Source organism: Labeo rohita, chromosome 3, assembly GCF_022985175.1.
Source record: "Labeo rohita strain BAU-BD-2019 chromosome 3, IGBB_LRoh.1.0, whole genome shotgun sequence".
Lineage (NCBI taxonomy): Eukaryota > Metazoa > Chordata > Actinopteri > Cypriniformes > Cyprinidae > Labeo > Labeo rohita.
The window spans coordinates 9,573,353-9,594,624 of record NC_066871.1 but is presented as its reverse complement, the minus strand read 5'-3'; the positions used below and the strand labels follow the sequence as shown (position 1 = coordinate 9,594,624).

Here is a 21,272-nt window from a genome sequence, read left to right as displayed (position 1 = left end):
TGAGAGAGTGAGACAGGAATATTTCCTGATCATAAATCTAGGGCTGTAGTTAAAATCTCAGCCAATGGACTAAAATACCCAATAAAATGATGATTTTATATACTAAGCTTACTGATATGTTAAATGTTATTGTGGTTTTCAAAAGGATCTTAGTAAACATCTCAGATTTGAATACTTAAATGCTTTTAAAACGTGTTTGTTTATGGTGGGGCAGCAGTTTGCACCAATTCTGAAGAATGGCCCATATCCAAATTTATATTTCTATAAGTGATTTGCTAGTTTGCATGCCATTAATTTGAAAATGAACGCAGCTGTTTTCGAGTACGTCTAAAAGGGGGCGCTATAACCACCTTCAGCGACTAACCGAAAAAGTGAACAAGACGTCACAAAGATCACGTTGCCCAAAGAAGAGAGACAGGATTGACGAACACATGAAAACATTAGTGATTGTATGGATGACTCTCTTTCCCGTGGAACGTTGATCAACTAAAGGTGAGTGTTTATGTTCAGGGTAGTATGTCTATATTTTTTCTCGTATGTATGCTCGGGTGGCCGCTGCCTGCTGGGTGAGTGGGCAGAGGTGCGCGGTAAAAATGCTATCATGCTAGTTTACCTAGCGACTGTTCACAGAAGAGTTTGCTTGACCAACCATTTGGCTGGCGCACAACACCTACGTGTTCCTGGTTTCACGAATAAATAGGAGTCCCGATACCAGTCTTATGGTAAAAATACCCACTGGAATGATCAGTTTATGAAAACATTTGGTTATACAATGGATGTGTTTCAATAAAAAGCGGGCTGCCTATCTAGACGTCGAATGCGCGTTGGAACATACGTCAGTCTGAGACAAAGTTATTGCGAATGCTTTAAAACGCGGCTTTCTTTATGAGCTATACGAGAAGTTTCAACCGATATGAGACACCGCTTTTCGATTAATTTCTCTTGCCTGCCCACAAGGGGACTAAAGTTAAGGAAGTTTGTTGTTTTATACTGCATTCCTCACAGGTTTTGCGGCGTATAGTCAGAAATCTAATGTAGCGGTGTCCTATTTAGGAGTGAATCGTTCTTTTGAGCCGGATGATTTGAATGAATCCACACCGATCTGAACGGTTTGTCGCATTGTATCTGTCAGGCTTGTAACAGGCCGAGAACCGATGGATGAGTTGATAGTGAGATCAACAATACAGATATGTGAACTAGTTTAGCCTTTGCATTATAAATGCATTATATTTCGTTTTTAAGCTACTTAGGTGTATCGAAGCTTAATTGTTGTTGCAAGAAACTAACAATAGATAAAAATAAACAGTGAAATGTATGTGTGTTTGAGCATATGTGACCCTGGACCACTGGACCACTGAACCAGTCATAAGGGTCAGTTTCTTTGAAGTTGAGAATTATACATCATCTGAAAGCTGAAAAGCTGAAAGCTTTCCATTGATGCATGGTTTATTAGGTTAGGACAATGTTTGGCTGAGATGCAACTATTTGAAAAAATAGAATCTGAGGAAGCCAAAAAAAAAAAAAAAAAAAAAAAAAAAACAAAAGGAGAAAATTGTCTTTAAAGTTGTCCAATGCATATTAGTAATCAGAAAATAAGTTTTGATATATTTGCAGTAGGAAATTTACAAAATACTGTACCTTCATGGAACATGATCTTTACTTAATATCCTAATGATTTTTGGCATAAAAGAAAAATCGACAATTTCGACCCATACAATGTATTTTTGGCTATTGCTACAAATATACCCCAGCGACTTAAGACTGGTTTTGTAGTCGAGGGTCACGTATTTAGTTTTTAGGTTACTTAGGTGTGTCAAAACTGAATTATTGTTGCTTGAAACTAACAAAAGATAAAAAAAAAAAATAAAAAAACAGTAAAATTAATGTGTATTTGAGCATATGTGACCCTGGAGCACAGAACCAGTCATAAGGGTTTGTTAGAAATTGCATCACCTGAAAGCTGAATAAATAAGCGTTCCTATGTTGTTTTGTTAGTTGTGAAAGGGCAATATTTGGCTGAGATACAGCTATTTGAAAATCTGGAATCTGAGAGTGCAAAAAAAATCAAAATATTGAGAAAATCACCTTTAAATTTGTCAGAATTAAATTCTTAGCAATGCATATTACTAATCAAAAATTAAGTTTTGATGCATCTACGGTAGGAAATTTACAAAATATCTTCATGGAATGTGATCTTTACCTAATAACCTATAATTTTGACAGATGGGCCATTCTGCAGAATGCTACAAATATACCCATACTATTTATGACTGGTTTTGTGGTCCAGGGTCACACATGTATCACGATTTTACTTCATTGTTCAATTCTTTGGAACAAACTGTTCTGAAGAACCAATAAAAGTCAAGCATCCCACTGTAACTTTGCTGTAAGACACTTGTCAATTTGTGATACTTGGGGAAATCTTTGTTCAATCAATATATCTTTCTGATTTCTGTATATATTTATATAAATCATAGGTGTTGACCACAGGCAAGTCCTACACACATATGGGAAGATGTCAGCCACGGGCCAAGACCGAAGCAGCCGGTGGCAGGACATTCAGAAGGGCTTGCAGTTCATTCAGTAAGTAAACCTGTGAGCACCAAGTTTTGGTCATCAAAAGACAACTAAAGTAGCTTCAGTTTGTGTTATAGAGGGAAAAAGAGAGAAATAGTTTCAGCCTGACTTCATCCATGCTTTATTTCTGTCCTGTGAAAAGAATTTGGTTGCAGTTCAAACACTTTCTGGAATGCAAATCGCACACGGCTTCATGCCACCAAACCTCAGTAATTCATGACAAGTTTCTCAGGCAAATCTGTCATTGCTCATGTTCTTTGCACCTGTGTTTTAATGGTTGCAAATGTTTTTTCTAATCTTCTGCTTAATCGTAGGTCTACCCTACCTTTTCCTGGCAGTCAAGAGCAGTATGAGGTATGTGGTTTCCATTCGCAATCAGTCCAGCACTGATTGCAGTTGTGGGTTAGATGTTTATATTATGCATCGATTCGTTTCTCTAGGTGTTCATCCGGAGTTTGGTGAGGAATCTGTTTGGTGAGGGAAACGATGTGTTCCTTGAAGGCGAATGGGCGCGATCTGTTGAATTACACACAGAGGCCTTAAACATAGCAGAGTATGCAGAATCGGAGGACATCATGATATCTCAAGACCTGAGAGAGAAGCTTCATGCGAACCGTGCTGCGTCCTACTTGAACATTGTAAGAATATGCTTGCATATGGATATGCATGTTTTCTTCAGCAGCGTTGCGTCAAATTGATCAAAAATGACAGCAAAGACATTTGTAATGTTGTTCAAATCCTATAAAAGTGTATCAGACTTTTCACAAAAATATTAAGCAGTTTTTAACATTGAGTAAAAAATGTTTCTTGAGCAGTGAATCGTCATGTTAGTCGGATTTCTGAAGCATCGTGTGACACTGAAGACTGGAGTAATGATGCTGAAAATTCAGCTTTGCGAACCCAGGAATAAATTGCACTTTAAAAAAGTAAACTGATCATTTAAGTAATTATCACAATTAGTGCTGTACATTTGCTCAGTTTGATAAATACAGTCTTGCTGAGCATAAGAGGCTCCAAACTTTTGAATGGAAATGTACATGCAAGCAGTGATTATTTTTTATTTATTTTTTTCCTCCATGCAGTGTTTGATGACTGCTTATGCTGCAAAGTTAATTGTCCCAGTTGGTTTTTTAATTCACTGTAATTTGTTTGTGGTTATTGATGCAGGGACTGCACGATCAAGCCCTGGAGGACTCTGAAAAAGCTCTTCATCTCAATGAGGGCAACTACAGAGCACTTTACCGGAAAGCTCGGTGTCTAAAAGAAATGGGAAGACATCAAGAGGCTTATGAGGCGGTTGCTAAATGCTCCATGGCAGTGCCTCAGGTCAGAGCACTTTACTCTGAGGTTTTAATCAAGCCTTTTTTACATTATTGCGTGTTCTTCATGTTTCATTTGCCTTGCAGGATACTCACGTGATTGAAATGACACAGGAGCTTGCCAAAATGTTGGGATTAAAAATCCGTAAGGCTTATGTCAGAAGCAAGGTAAAGAAAAAAAAATGAAAAAGGGGTGTGTCTACGTTCTAGATAATTATGGAAAAAATAATTAATTAGAATAATTGGTTATAATTGTGCCAGGGAAAATAAAGCTCATAATCTGTAATCATCTCTGACCAGTCTTTCTTTTCTTTTCTGAAATCAGCCTGCCTTAAATGTTTTGCCTGGTACAAATCTACCAGGAGCAGCAAATGATAAGGTAAGATGCTGGGTGGGTGTGTTTGTGGGTGTGTGTGTGTTTAAAATAAAGACTAATTTCAGCAAACCTACTGAGCTGCTTTATTTCCTTACAGCATTCTCAAAGCTCTGCCTCTGTGGAGGATATTGAAATGGGTAAGTTAGTGTATACCTACTGTGAGTAATGTTTACTACTGTTCAAAAGTTTGGGTGCAGTAAGATTTATATTTTTATAATATTTGTATAATATTGGTATATTTTTTATATATATATATATATATATATATAATTATTATAATTATTATTATTATTATTATTATTATTATTATTATTATTATTAATATTATTAAATTATATTTTATTTTATTAATTTATTTTAAGAAGTTAAAATATTTATTCAGCAAGCATACACTACCAGTCAAAACAGTAAGATTTTTTTTTAATGTTTTAAAAAATCATTCTGCTCACCAAACCTGCATTTATTTGATCCAAAGTACAGCAAAAACAGTAAAGTTTTGAAATGTTTTTACTATTTAAAATAACTGTGTTCTATTTTAATATAGTAAAGCTTTTTATTTCAGATAAATGCTGATCTTCGGGTCTTTCTATTCATCAAAAAATCCTGATAAGTATTAAATATTGATAATAATAATGAAAAATGCAAATCAGCATATTAGAATGATTTCTGAACGATCATGTTAGACTGAAGACTAGAGTAATGATGATACATTTAGTTTGATCACAGGAATAAATTACATTTTAAAATATATTCAAATAGAAAACAATTAGTTTAAATAGTAAAAATATTTCATATTTACTGTACTTTGGGTCAAATATATGCAGGCTTGGTCATTACTTTAAAAAAACATTAAAAATCATACTGTTCAAAAACTTTTGACTGGTAGTGTACAGTAAATTGATCAAAAGTGATAGTAAAATAGTGTACAAACTATTTCTATTTTTCTAAGATTTTTATTTCAAAGACTGGTTTTCAATTCAATTTATCAAAGTCCTGAAAGTAATATTAAAGTTGTATAAATATTATAATGTATTTAAAATATTAAGTGACACAACTGATTTCTGAAGGGTCATATGACAATTGACTGCTGAAAATTCATCTTTACCATCACAGGAATAAAATTAATTAAAAACAAATTTTCAATTAAAAGTTATTTTAAATTGCTATAATATCTAACAGTATAGCTTTTTCTTTTTCGGTGTATTTAATCACATAAATGCAGCCTTGCTGAGCATAAGAGAAAATAAATCGGCTCATTAATGCCTCCTTGTCTCCACAGAATTGGACGAGTCTATGCAGGTTATGGGTGGCCCGGTACCAGTCAGCATGCCGTCGTGTTCTGCAGTAAGTGAGAAGGAAGAAGTAGAGTCTACGCTTCTTGTCAGTGTCATCTCACCACCAGTCGTCCCAGCTGAGATGCATAATCCAGACCCTATTACCATGCCCATACATATGCCTCTGGTTAATGGAACCAGGCCCAGTGACTCTTACGCGGTACCAGACACCCGCTTGGACTATGATACAGATATAATCGGGGATGATCTGGATGAGCTGTTGGACAGAGCAAGTCCTCCTGAGTCGTCTATGGTAAGCTTAAGGAGGACCACATTTTTGCTTATGTTTTAGTCCATACAAGACATCATGGTAATATTTGTCTCTCTTTTTTTTCCCACTCAGGATATTCCCACAGTGGACGGACCTATTCCTTTACCAACCAGTATTGCAGTCAGCAGTTCGATACAGAGTTCTTTGCTCATGCCTTCCCACCTCAGCCATCCGTTTATGAGTATGGCTCCACAGTGCACAGTAAATTTGCCTGAACTGTATCACAAGCCAATTTCATCATTTGCTCTTGGTCTGGATACTTTTTCATCACCTCTGGATTCATTGGATAGTTTGTCAATTTCAGATTCTCCGACAGGTATGTTGCTCATTATGGCTATGGCTTGTATTTTAATGGCAAAGTTTTATTCAGATTTAATAAATACGCTAGGGTTTGCATACAGTACATGATGTATGTGATGCAGTATTCAGCCTTAGCATAGTACAAGTGCAGCCAAATATTTTGCAGTAGTTTTATGGCAACACTGGCCCTGTCTTCTGTTATTGAATAGAAAAAAGAAATTGAGGAGACAAAACAATAACAAACTACTGGAGACGCAACAACAATAGGACCATGTGTTGAAATCTAGTATAAAATAGTACAAACACATTTTTAGTGCTTATAATTTCTGGAGAAGAAATGTGCAGACACTGGACAAAGACAAATTTAGTGCATACGTGTCGAGTGTTTCTGTGCATGTTATGGTGTATGTGTTGTATATGTTAAATGGTGTATATGTTAGAAAGGCTGTACCCCAAGTCATCGTATTAATACAGTAAAAAATTGTACATTGGGCTTTAGCCGTCTCAACTAACTTGCAACCAGGGTCCAAAATTAGCTGTTTGTCTCACCTAAAAAAAAATGCTGAGTGAATTTCAATAACTTACCAGCAATACATGTGTTACTGAGCAATGTGACGTTATTGAGCGCATTTCCTGGTATATTTGTAATAAATGGCATGAGTCATTGTCATTTACTGAAACTTTATAGGCAAAGTTCAGCCAAAAATGAAAATCCTGTCATTAATTACTCACCCTCATGTCGTTTCAAACCCATAAAACCTTTGTTCATCTTCAGAACAAATTAAGATATTTTGATGAAATCTGAGAGCTTTCTGACCCTGCATGGACCGCAACACAACTACCACGTTCAACGCCCAGAAAGGAAGTAAGGACATTGTTAAAACTGTTCCTTGTGTCATCGGTTGTTCATTTGAAATTTTGTGACGCTCTTCCGTGTCAGGCACGGAAAATATTTAGTTTTCTTTGTACACAAAAAGTATTCTCATAGTTTCATAGGGCTCTAGACTCATAGACTCATTCTTCCCACTGGTTGTTCTTTTGTGACCAACACTAAGAACATGCACTCGCTCAAATGCGACAACATAAAATTTTAATTTGCACATTCTTAAATGATCGCAAATGTGACCGTTTGGTCTCCATCTACAGCCCTGCTTCATAACATTACGGTTAAACCACTGATGTCACGTGGACTATTTTACCAGTGTCCTTACTACCTTTCTGGGCCTTGAACGTGTCAGTTGCATTGCTGTCCATGCAGGGACAGAAAGATCTTAGTGCTACGTAGTGCTGTGTATATGCAGTGCTTTTTAAATTTAGTCCCATTTGGCTCTTGACAAATATTAACTTTGGACCCTCCTGCCACTATTTTTATTTATTTTTTTGTTCTTTGCTCATTTCTGATTTCCCTTTTGTTTTTGTTACGGACCAGATAAACCTTTTAGCCAGCATCATTTTATGCCGGTAAGAGTTAATTCGCATCAATATGGTAAACATTTCCCTGAACATTCCTGAACTGTGCTCTTTGCTTAATCTCAGTTATTTGCTCTTTCAGCTGAGTAACAGCGACATGTCAGTGCCAACCATTCCACCCATCGGCATGGGTTTCAGCACATCCGATGGGACCTTTGCGCAGGATTATCCACCGCAGTTAGACCTTGCCAAGAACCCACTTGCTGATACCCATGAATTTAAACAGGCCTGCTCCTCATGCTACATTAAAACCGGTAAGCAGCAGTCATGCGGGAGTGTTGCTAAGCAGCGTTTTTAGCGTATGACCTTTTAAGCGCACATGAAAACATTGAGGTTTTGCATAAGCATATTTGTCACCTGATTGTTCTTACAGGACCTGGGGTGCTGGATTACACTTACCATCCAGAGGACCACAAATGCAAAAAAGATTTGCTTTTGGGAAGAACAAAACATTCTGAACTTCCAACATGGAAGCTTATTCGCCCGAGACCCACTAAAAACCAGTACATGGGGCCTTATTATATTTGCAAAGGTAATTGCAGTGATCTCCTTTATGGCTTTGTTTAATGGTTTCACAGATTGTTTACTAAAATGCTCTGCTTTATAGATGTGGCCATTGGACAAGAATGCCGGTATCTTGGCCATTGTACCTTTGCTTATTGCCAAGAAGAAATTGATGTGTGGACACTAGAACGCAAAGGCTTCATCTGCAGGGAAAATCTGTGTGATCCCTATGGATCTAAACCTACGATCAATTTGACTGTGGCCAAAATCTTACAGGAGCACCATGGGATTTTTATGTTCCTCTGTGGGGTAAAGTGTGCCATTGTTTGAATTAATAGCTGGAATGAATAACTAATCCATTATACACCTGGAGGTCAAAATAAATCACGTTTATGAGTTAGCACTTCTTTCTTTTAAGCAGCTGACTGTATGTGTGTGTAACACGCCTTCTCATTTCGTCATTGAACTGGAATGACCGGTTTTCAAAGAATGGATTTTTAGTTTAGCTGTTTGTCTTACATCATTGCTGAAATTTGTGTTGGTTTACAGTGTAAAGAAGCTGTACGAATACCTAACATGTGTGACTTGATCTGTAGGTGTGCTTTGATCACAAACCCCGAATAATCAGCAAAACCAATAAGGACAACCCCAATCTGTGCTCTCACCCAGTGACAAAGCATGTGTTTGAGGATAAGAAGTAAGCATCTCTTCTTGTGAAGACATGTCCAGATGTGCAGATTCATGCTTTGCAGTGAATGCCGTTGGTCTGAATTAATGACTACATCTGACCAGATCAGGGCTGGGCGATATATTCAGTGCCTTTTTATTTGACCATTAAATTTCGAAACTGTGTCAGTAGGTCATCTTCACAGCCACACCTTGTCATGACTTGTATGAGAGTCTTAAGACTAAAATTCATTTAGGCAAACTCTTTTAGTGAATCAGTACATTAGCACTACATACAGATCTGCTCTGTTAGGTAGTATTAATAATATGGTATTAAAAATATAAAGTATTCATAAAAATAAATGTAGTTTTAAATATTACGGTAACATTTTACAATGTGTCATTTGTTAACATTAGTTTATGTATTAACTAACATGAACAAACTATGGACAATGCATTTAATACACTTTATTAATCTGTTAATCTTAGTTAAAAATATAGTCGTTCATTGTTAATTCATGTTAGTTCACAGTGCATTAACTAATGTTAACAAACTTGTTTTTTTTATAATGCATTAGTAAATGCTGAAATTCACATTAACTAAGATTAGTAAATGGTGTAGAATATTGGTCATTCTTAGTTTATGTTAATGCAGTTAACTAATGTTAACTAAGGAACCTTATTGTAAATGGTTACCAATATTACAATATATTGGTATGTAATAAAATGGTAATGTGCCATTAAGAATAAAGCTTTTAAAAGCATTTCTTTATTTGAGGAAAAAAAAAAGTGTTAGGTGTAGGTGATTTTCTAGACGTGTACAATCAGATGCAGTTTGGAGTTTTTACTGGGTCAAATATTTGTGTATAAATCCTTCTAGAGAGCTATAGTGATTAGATTCTCAGATTTTATAATCTATATTGCCTGGCCCTAGGTAGTGTGTGGGTTTTTTTTTTTTTTTTTTAGTCATGTATAATTAACACACTTTTTATTTCTCAGGTGCCTTGTACACTATTTAAGGGACAAAACGGTGAGGTACTCCAAAATCCGTCCTTACGTCCCTCTTTGCCAGATGGACCTGTGTAGGCATGAGGTGCGGTATGGCTGTCAGCGAGAGGATTCCTGCTTTTACGCCCACAGCCTCATCGAGCTCAAAGTATGGATGATGCAGAGTGAACGAGGTGAGCTGTCGCTCGGGACTCATGAATTATCCGACACAAAGCCTGAGAGGAAACACTAACTGTATTGGTTTCTTTCAGGTATCACACATGAAGGTATTGTCCAGGAGTCACAGAAATATTGGAATATGGATGCTGCTGTTCATGCCCAGGTAGAATTTATGCATGAGTACTGATCGATAGTATAGTATTCCTATGAGAGGAGTCTTATGCAGGGTCAGAAATTAACGAGGGCTTGTGGCAAAAATACCACCCCTATAAATGGACAAAATTCTGATTAAGGAAAAATGCCCCTGCACAATTAAGTGTACAACTGCTGTTATGATTAAAATAAAATGTAAAAATAAATGTAAAGGGTCAATTTGCAAAATTACATCTAAATTCACTCACACTGCATCACATTGCTTTGTTGCACTGATTTGTGCAGCGTTAAGTCTTATAACCAATCAGACGCATTTCTGATTAACTTCGGAACGCATTTGCCAATCAGAAGGTCTTAGATTAGGCAGCGCTGTGAATGCCGGAGCTGCGTTGAGTGCATACGTGCATGAAGTTCCTTCATCATAAACCGAGTACAGATATGATGTAAATGAAAGATTAATTTCTAGGGCTGTCCTCGACTAAAGATTTTTCTGATCATTCATTTTAAGCATTGGTCGACTATTAGCCGCACGTTTATTAATAAACCATATAAATCATAATAATGAGCCTTTAATTGCCTATATAGCCTAATAAGCGCTCAAGCGCATGCAAAAAAATGTTTGCTACAGTGCATCTGCAAATATAATAATTACGAATGTTTGGGGAAAAACAGCAAGGAGACTGCATTAAAGTTTTAATAATTTATTGATAAACTAGTGCTTTTTATCAGCTTAAGAGATGAAGTCTGTGACACTGACTCATTATCTCCGCAGTAGTGATGCGCATGTATGCATGTTTTATACAGATGACATAGTCTATATTTTTCTATTTGAATTGGTTTATTTGAAAGTAGACATTTCATGCTCTATAGATACATTTTTCCTGTCTGTAAGGCAAGCATACTAAGTTTCGAAGTTTTGCACTCAAGTTCACAGAGACTGAGATGGCAGAAAGCACATCCTGTTTGTTTTATTTTACAAAAGTGCAACGTTTCATTGTGAGTGCACACAAATAAACATAGAGACTGTACAGATTCGAAGGAGGGTACTTTTATCTGCATGACCAAAAATGACGGAGTATTTTAAGTGCAAGTGAGCGCACCACCGCCTCCACCTGTCATGCAGTGAACGCACCACTATTCTTCCACACTCCACACAGACACTTGAATAGCGCATATTTTTCTATGTTAACAGCCATGTAAAGTTGCTGCTACAAGCTATATTTGAGGTTGATGAGTGATAGGAGAGCACTTGCATGTCCTGCCTGGTGTACTGTATTACAACATAGACCTCCACTTCCTGTGGATTTTTTTTTTTTCTGCAGCTAATACAATTTTTGGATGACCAAGCCTTTTTCTGTCGACTATTAGGGCACAGCCCTATTAATTTCATAGCTTCAGTGCTTGTAAGTGGGGTTTTTGTATAACTTCCGCTAGACTAGACTAACGTCATGTACTGACATGTTTGTCTGTGAAGTAATGTGACGTGCCCAAAATGCAGACAATATTCTGTATCGGTATTAACAATCATTATTACAATATGAAGAACAATAATCTACAGTATTGATTTTTGTCATAATATTGAAGCACATCAGCTCCTGTTTTTTACTTGTATAATTTAGATACAGTTTTACACAGTCCATTGTTATTGACAACAGTTTAAAATATTGATTAAAGTAATTAAATGTAAGTATTTGACACTGAAGACAACATAGTGTGGGGATTATTATAATAATATGGTGATTATATAAAATAATGCTCTCACAAATGTAAAAAAAAATGCCCCTGGAAGTCTATTTTAGAAGGTCAAATATTGCCCCTTAATGGAAAGGATCATTTCTAAAACTGGTCTTATGACGTTCAATCCCATAGGAGCTCCCACCGGCCCTGCGTAGATTTGGACCAGCTAACCTAAGGATGCTGTTTGTATGTGCTCAGTGTTGGAGGAACGGCCAAGTCAGCGAGCCAGACAAAAACAAGAAGTACTGCAGTGCAAAGGCCCGGCATCCGTGAGTCCAGCTCATATGTATCCACTAATTTTGTATCAAACCCACACAACCTTCTTTCGTGGAACACTAAAGGAGAAATGATTATGAAAGTGAATAGAAGAATATGAATCCCCTTATATTTTATAGGTAAAAATGGCTAGTTTGTTTTTCAAAAATGCTCCCTTGTTTCATGGAATAAATTATGACAGAATGTTTGGGTGAAACAGCAAATATAAATTTAATCTTCTGATAACATCTCATAATTTGTCACTTTCTGTTGACCAGTTGGTCTAAAGAGAGACGGGTGGTTCTGGTTATGTCTGTTGAACGGAAAAAGTGGACAACGGTTCGACCTCTCCCAACCAAAAAGCCTGTTCCTGCTCAGTTTGAAGTAAGTGTAATATTTTTATTTCATGCTTTAAAAATTGGCCTTTTTTTCTATATCAGTAGAAATTGATCATTTGTAAATATTGTCACTGTCTCTTGAATAATTGTCATTCCTGGATGTTTGCAGATTTGTATGCATGTGGCATCTGGCAAAAAGTGTCAGTACATTGGAAACTGCACCTTTGCTCACAGCACAGAGGAGAGAGATCTGTGGACCTTCATGAAAGATAACAATAGTAAGTTCACTATGCGTTTGAGTGCATGCCAATTATTTAGGGACAATATGTTTATTCTGTTCAGTTTGATTTACAAAATTGTTGTTCAAGGTTTGCTCTAGTTTAGGATTTATAGGTAATTTATTTTCGGATGAAGACAATCAGTGCTGTGAGCGGTAATATTATGTACTATGTTTAAATTAATGTTTAATCAAAATAATCTAACTCGCTCTTCCTCGTAAACAAATTTCCTGTTCTGCTGACATCAGTCAATATTAACCAAAAGCTTATACAAACACTACTGTTCAAGCTTGTGGTCGGTAAGATTTTATGTTTATGAAAAAAGTCAATATCAAAAATACAGTAAAAATTGTAATACTGTGGATTATTACAATTTCCATTTTCTATTTTAATCATTATTTTATTTTAAACTTTATTCCTGTGATGGCAAAGCTGAATTTCCAGCATCATCCAGTCTTCTGTGTCACATGATCCTTCAGAAATCATTCAGATATGCTGGTTTTCTGCTCAAGAAACATTTATTATGACTCTTGAAAACAGTTGTGCTGCTTAATATGTTTGCGGAAACCATGAGTTCAGCATTTATTTGAAAAAGAAATTGTGAATGTCTTTACTGTGACTTTTGGTTGCCTTTATATACAGCGGTTTATACAGTACAGATCGTTTCGCCCATTTTAATTCTAGTTTAGTTCAAGGATTTTCATGGACACCTACTTTTCTAGATATTAGTAAGGGCGCTCTGATTGATTGGCTACCAATCACTATCTAGCGATAATCTCTTTGGGACGTTTGATCGGCGGTCTCTAAAAAGGCTGATCCCATAAACCGAACTAAAACTGATAACGCGTCTGTCGTGTGAGGTTTGGCACACCATCTCAGTCTTTGTTCGGCGTGGGTAAAACAATTATAATGCTGAAGGTGAGGTACAATTCCTATTCCTTCATTAAATAAGTAATTTGAAAACCTTATGTGAGCCCTCATTTCACAAACAGTGCATGTGAACGACCGTGCGCTCTCTCTTTTTCTCTCTCAAAATTGCGCAAATAGCTTCCAATCACGATATTGCGTCTGATAAGCGAGCTGCACAGATGACACAGGAATTGTTACTTGCATACACATGAGTTTTTGCCTAGGTTTTAAAGAAAAAGAGCACATTTAGATAAACAAGGCAATAATAGATGGCACTCATGGAGGTAGGAAAACAAAGTTCTTTATTATCAGCAGGATTTCTTGTAATAAATGCAAACAAAAAGGCAGTAGAACTGACTGTTTCTGTCTATAGTACGTTTTTAATTTATTGTAGTAGTATTGTAAGTAGTTTAAATGTTTAGCCACTTGCTTGAGCAGTTTAATGTATAAATCTAGAAGTAAATGCAAAAGTAAAAACATTTCGTAATGTGTTGCTTATATTTATTGCTTTTAAACCCGTCTGAAAGATTACTGTACTGTGTAAAAGAAAAAAGAATTTCAATAACTATGTTTGGATATGAAATCAAAATAATGGATGAATGCATTTGTGGAAATCAAGCTTGTGCTCTGTGTAAGCTATTGTGCAATAATTGCACAATTCCAAAAAAAAATGCACTGCATGATCAAACATTTAGGTGAGATGTTAGACGAGGCCCTGAATAAGTGTCTAAAAGTTCTGATTAGAGTATCGCTGTAAATAATTATACATGATGATAAGAAAGCTTTAAAAAGATCAGTATTGGTGATTGGATCGGCAGATACTGCTTTCTGTGATTGGGGATACGTGATCAGCCTCAAATCCTGATCAGAGCACCCCTAAATATTATGTTCTTAAAATACTTCAGTAGTAATTTCAGCTATCAGATTGGATCAATTCTTGAAAAAGGGTTGTTCAAAAAAAGAATTATTCTGAAATAGGGCTGGATGATATAGCCAAAAAATTGATTGATATAATGTTTCATATTATTTGGTATCAATAATTGACATTTATGACCCTTTATAAACAAAGAGCAGTAGAGAAAAGGTTTCTATTTAACCATTGTATTTTTAATTTGCCCAATTTGTTTAGACAAACAACAAATAATTTTAGTTTTAACAGTCAAACACAAAATACAATTTTAACTAAGACCTCCTTTGTTTTAAATGCAGATTAAATAAGTAATGAGATACCTTTTGGCTTGTCTCCTGAAGTCACAGGAGGGTGCAATAAGCAAAATGATGCACCTGCATTAAATAGTTTATTCAATACAATTAAATAACGACTGTCTATTTAAAAAAAAAAAAAAAGCCCAATGTCTAAACTACCGTTTATAGATTAAGTATAATTTCGTAAATTGCATAATCGGTTATGAACAAAGCAGCGCCAAGTGTTATGTGTGGCCTAATACAAAGAGCCAAAGTGCAGATCATACAGATTGCATTTAAAAACACATGAGACTCAGTGGAATGAAATAAAAACGCCCACCAATTCTTGAGACCTGGCTTTCTATGGATCTCTTGTGCGAGATGCGAGTACAACACTCACAGTTGTTTGTCTCAGAAATGTGCCGAATATGTGTTCTGTGTGAATGGCTTGGTTTTGGTTTTAACCTAACCAATATTTTCTCTGCATTGAGCTTCTATATTTCTGTTTTGAATGAAAACGCAGTGCCATCTCATGGGTACTATTGGATAGGCTATCAAGTAATATTGAAATGCTGAACGACACTTACATCATCATCACTGCATCTCATGCACGACTGATAAGTCTCCCTGACGCACACCTAAAGTTTGACTGCAAATTTTTATTTTAAATGCAATACTCCCTTTTTTAATTCCCAATCTCCTCATTGCAGGTAGGCGTGTTACTCATTTCTGCATGTGTTTGTGTACTCAGACATCACAACTTATTGGCTGTCTGCTTGTCACTCATAGCATGCGCCTTTAAATGAAACTAGCATATAATATACACATTACACTACCTCTTAAGCCTTTCAGTAGCCTGTAGTACATTAAAAAGAGATGTGCTTGGCTGTTGACTGTTCGTAAACTATGTTGGCACAATCAGTCAAACCAGTCAAAAGTAGTTATTTGTGTTATTTGTGAGCAAATGGAAAGTTTTCTGTGTGAATGCAGTGCAATGCAAAATATTCCTGAGAGAATGCAAAACATCGACACTTTTTCTTTTTTCTTTTTTCCTCCCACTCCCTCATATTTTTTCCATCACCATGTAGAGCACTAGTAATCTAGAAAAAGTGTGTTTCTGGATTGTGATCCCATCCAATTTGGCTTTAAAAACTGTCAGAAAGTAAGATCTTGGATGGCAAAACACAGGATTTCCAAATCCAGATCATTCTGATCCAGATTAAGCTTTTTAAACAACTGGTCCCAGTGCTGACAGATACTAATATTGTGACTGATTTATCATGTACCCTTATATTTGTGTTTGTGTGTACGTAGTTGCAGACGTGGAGCAGCTGTATGAAATGTGGATGCAGTCTCAGAAGCCGGGCTGCAGCGAGGAGACCAGCAGCAACAGCGCTACCCGAGAGAATGGCAAACAGATTCACATGCCCACGGACTATGCTGAAGAACTGGTATGGAAACTTGAGCAGCATTTATATTTCCACACATCATCATCACGCTTGTCTTTCTCTGACACAACCTTGGTCTATCTCAGAGTGTCCTGTACATGTAGTCAGGGAAATTACAAAATGCTGACTGGCAGGGATGGCATACATGCCCAGGGCTACAACTGGACTACAATTTGGCGTTTCAAATCAAAAATAGTTCTTTCGACATCTGCAGTGTGTTCCAGTCCCGCCTCTAGCTGTTTAAACACTAAACACGTCTTGTATTTCAAATTAATAAGGTAGAGAATATAGTGAGCGAATACTAATTGTGTCATTCCAATTTTGCTTTGTAACCTTATTGGGAGAACTGTCGAAACATAATAAATATTCATGAACCATGTTAGTTTGTCAACTGATTAGCACACACTCAACATCTGTATTTCAAGCAGTGAGTTTGGCCTACTGGGCAAATGTCACTTAATGCAATTAATATTCATGAGAAAATCCTTCACCCAAATAGGACTTTACAAGTAAAATACAGCATAGTGACTCTGAAAAACCAAAGGGGGTTTGTATATGGATTGTTAGTGCTTTATAATAATTTTTTGTTAAAAGGTTAGTTCATACAAAAATGAAAATTCTGTCATGAATTTCTCACCCTCATGTCGTTCCAAACCCATAAGACCTTCGTTCTGTAGGGGAATTTACAGTTAAAACCCAAGGAACAGAAATGATGAACGAAGACCAGAAGTCAGAGATGCAATCAGCTGATAAAAATAGTTTGCAGTTTCATCAGCAGAAGTCAGCTTCAACTAGCGAGGGGTTCGTAGGCCGCTCTGCGTACACTCTGAGTACAGCAGAGGTGCTTGAAAAGTGCTTGGATTATTAAAAGACAAAGTATTTATAAAATAGGTGTTTAATATTTTATATATCTTTAATATCTTTTCACACAAAATTCACGCAATTAAAAAAAAAAAAAAACTTTTTTTCTTATATTTAGGTTACTAAAACTAGTAAAAAAAAGAAATGGAATAAAGCATAAAACTGGCGAGCTAAGCGAGAAGTATTACTGACAGTGTTGTGTAAACATGGCTGAAAATGTGAAAAGAGGAACAAATTAGCTGAATCAATTGAGTGAGTCACTTACGCTGGAACCGCACCGACTTATTGAAACTTGTGACTTTGATCATTCATTTCAAGCAATACACTAGTAAAAAAACTGATAAAATTAAAAGAGCCAATGTCACTTTTAAATTTAGTCATTACTTGTAACCATTTTAAAAAGGATGTAGTGATTGGTGAGTTTCGAGTCGTTGGAATTTCAATTTTACAGTATCTGTACGAACCCTGTCTAACAGAGGTCACTAATGACGTCATCACTTGGGTAAAAAGAATTCTGATTTGTTAAAATCTTAACAGATATACATAAAGTTAACAGCATATCAGCATTAAAAATCATTAAATTGATTTTTACGAAAATTAAGGCCTTAATTAGCATTAAAAGTCATTAAATGTTCTAAGTGTGGTAATTGCTTCCAGTCGGTGCGAAATTGCCATAACGTCGGATATTTGGACAGCCTCTGATTTACTTCCTGGGAAAGTAAAAATGTAAACCAAAATGTAAATTTCATAAATTCTATAAGAAATTGTGTAGTGCGTTTTGAGTAATTTCGGCGAGAATGATTCTGATTTTATTACATTTGTTGTAAGTGACGATTGATAAAGAGTAATGTATTGACATTAACATCGCACCAGTTGAGTCTTGCACAGCTGATCTGTGTGTGTGGGACAATCTTGTGGGAAAAAAAAAAAAAAAAGTGCAACATCGCGCACAACTCTCAGAACAAAAATACTATGGAAAAAAAAAAAAATTATTAGTTAATTTAAAATATATAACCAAAGTTCGGGATCAATAGGATTTTTAAAATGTTTTTGAAAGACGTCTCTAATGCTTACCAAGGCTGCATTTATTTGATCAAAAATACAAAAATATTGTGTAATATTGTGAGAATTTTTTCAATTTGTAATAACTTTGTTTTTATGTGAATACATTTTAAAATATAATTTATTCCTGTGATTCAAAGCTGAATTTTCAGCATCATTACACCAGTCTTCAGTTAATTCATTCTAATATGCTGATTTGCTCCTCAAGAAACCTACAGGAATTAATTACATTATCTCCAAGGGCAATCAATTAGAGTTCACATGCAACGTGTCACTCCCAAGACACATAACTGCCCCAGAGGCATCAGGGTGACGGTAGATGTCCATATGTGTATTCCATCCTGACTCCTGTTACGAATCTCTCTAGAGACCAGTCTTGCACAGACAGATACTAACACACACACACATAGAGAATATGCTTTAACTTCAAGGCTGAGTTGTTCAAACCCAAGGTCTAATCAGCAGCTTTCCCCAAACATACAGATATGAAGTACTTTTCTCAGCTAGAGGTTTTTAGACAATATTCTTCATTATTTTTAAATGTTTAAAAATGCAAAATAAAGTAAATGGTTTAATTGTAAATTGATCATGTAGATGAAAGGTCCTTGTGACCTTTGTGACCTTAGCTGTCAAAACAGTAAATGTATGCTTTAACATGTTGGCTGCTGTTCTCAAACCAAGGAAACAGCACATTGCAGTGAGATAACATGTAATTCTAAACTCTTCAAGTTTCACATGGGAAAGTCCTTCAAGTAATTTAATATTTTGAAGAGTAATATTAATTAACAACTTCAGTTCATCTTCAGAACACAAACGGTAATACCACAAAGGTACTACCACATTCAAGGCACAGAAAGGTAGTAAGGACATCGCTAAAATAGTCCATGTGACATCAGTGGTTCAACCGTAAATTTATGAAACTACACAAATACTTTTTGTGCACAAAGAAAACAAAAATAATGACTGCAACTATATCTTCTATTCTGTCAGTCTTCGATACGTGTTCATTTTTCACTGCACATTGTACACGTTCTCACATTCTCACATAAATAAATTTTCATGAATGTATTCCTCATAACCTCTGAATGCTGTTTCATCAGACTGGCAACCATTGCTGGTTGTGTGGGAAGAACTGCAACAGCGATAAGCAGTGGCAGCAGCATATCACCTCCGAGAAGCACAAAGAGCGAGTGTTCAACTCTGAGGACGATCAGAACTGCTGGCAGTATCGCTTCCCCACAGGAACCTTCAAAGTTTGCGAACGGTGAGTCTAACGCTAATGTGTAACGCCACTCATATCGCATTAACAGTTAACAGCCGTCGCTAACGGATTGGTTTTGATTCCTTCAAGGTTTCTCAAGGGCACCTGCACGGAGGAGGAGCTTTGTAAGCTGGCACATGGAGATGAGGAGCTGAAGGAATGGAAGGACCGAAGAGAATTCCTTTTGATGAAACTTGCCAAAGCCAGAAAAGATCACTTGATAGCACCAAACGATAATGACTTTGGCAAATATAGTTTTCTGCTTAAAGATATTAAGTAATGTTTTAATTAATCTGAATCTGTTAATGCAGGGTGTTCTGGAACTATGATGTCTTGAGTTCAGTATTGAATCGGGCGAGCGCGGTGTGGCTCTTCCGGAGAAAGAGGGCGTCCTCCTTCTGGGTTTTCACGGAAAGCACAGAGCTGGCCTTGTGTTCAGAGTAATCACGGCTTTGTTGCTTTTATCACCGGTTAAAATACGCACCATCGCCTTTTATGTTTCTTTTATTAAATAGCACACAGCGGATCACCTTTCAGGAACTGGATTTTGCTCTTAAAACCCAAAGCAGAAGTGCAGTATGTGTATGGCATCTGAGATTCCAGCATCAAATTCCCGCCTTTTCGTTTTTTTTTTTCTTAACTGCGTTTTGTTTTGGAATGTTGGGTCCTGAATCTGTTATTCTACATCTGCACCAATTTACTATGTTGTGTTGTTGCTGTGTTAATGCCTGTTGGTATTATTTATGGACCGACATAAACACAATAAAGTCTTCTTGTGTTCAGTGTCCGCAGTTCCTGAAAGCTAAACACTGAGAGATATAATACTGCAACAGTGGATTGATGAAAATGTAAAACGAGGAGTTGCCATGCTGTATGCGAATTATGTCAAGACGTATTTTATCCACTAGGGGGAGACACTGAATAAGCGATAACCTGCCAGCTGCACCTCTGTATATGAATAAACGCATCATGGGTTGGATCTGCTGTGCGTTCCCTGTAATAATTATTTCAATTCATTTGAATTTTTTTTTTTTTTTTTTTTTTTTTTAAATAAATGAATACTTATATTCAGCTAGGATGTGATAAGTTAATCAAACTTTAAAATTACAGTAAATATTGTTCTTTTGAACTTTATATTCATTAAAGAATCCTGAGGTAAAAAAAAAAAATCAGGGGCTTTTCTTCTGAGGAGCAGTGTCTACTCAAAATATTGGATGAGAAAAATGCTGCTTCTAGCAAAGCCAATAAAAGGCAAGCCTACAACCTTTAGTAGTTTTCTTTAAAATGATGTCAATGGAGGAGAGGCTTCTCTAACCCTGAATAAACGGCTTTTTATCAGAAACACCTTATCATTTAATGAAAAGACTGCGTATTGGCTAATTTTCAACCTGTTTTACACTAAAAAATACTTTTGGATTTAACTATTTTTAGTTAACAGCGAAAAATGCGGTTTTATAAAAGAAGTCACTGACTTTTTGCGACAGGTGGGATTCAGCTTAGGGCACTTCCAATTCATTCCTATGCTTTGGCACAACTCTGAACTGAAATGCAGCGATGTCAAGGCTGCAATGTGTTTGGCAGGCGCACGTGATGCAAGTTTACTATTACACTTTCTCAAATAGTAATTAATACAGACCCTCTCATCTCCCCATATGAGGAAATTTTCTGTTTCTAGTGATCTTGAAGACCTTGATTAGCTTGTTCAGGTGTTTGATTGGGGTTGGAGCCAGTGTTGCCAAGTCCGCGGTTTTCCCGCGGAATTGGGCTACTTTTAACAGTGTTGCCGCGGGTTGTTTTGATA

The 21,272-nt window shown here is 36.3% G+C and overlaps 1 protein-coding gene across 1 annotated transcript; it reads left to right on the top strand.

Annotated features, from left to right (window-relative positions):
- The first annotated feature begins 344 nt into the window (after positions 1-344).
- zc3h7a (zinc finger CCCH-type containing 7A) lies at positions 345-20,455 on the top strand. Its single transcript, XM_051105676.1, has 23 exons — positions 345-492; positions 2,478-2,583; positions 2,892-2,931; positions 3,018-3,215; positions 3,745-3,903; positions 3,984-4,064; positions 4,222-4,275; positions 4,370-4,409; positions 5,552-5,859; positions 5,950-6,193; positions 7,607-7,638; positions 7,730-7,901; positions 8,021-8,179; positions 8,255-8,460; positions 8,748-8,848; positions 9,817-9,998; positions 10,077-10,147; positions 12,007-12,143; positions 12,408-12,513; positions 12,637-12,745; positions 16,154-16,290; positions 19,311-19,474; positions 19,562-20,455. The coding sequence occupies exons 2-23, from the start codon at positions 2,516-2,518 to the stop codon at positions 19,749-19,751; spliced, it is 2,958 nt and encodes a 985-aa protein (XP_050961633.1). The 5' UTR covers positions 345-492; positions 2,478-2,515; the 3' UTR covers positions 19,752-20,455.
- The last annotated feature ends 817 nt before the right edge of the window (positions 20,456-21,272 follow it).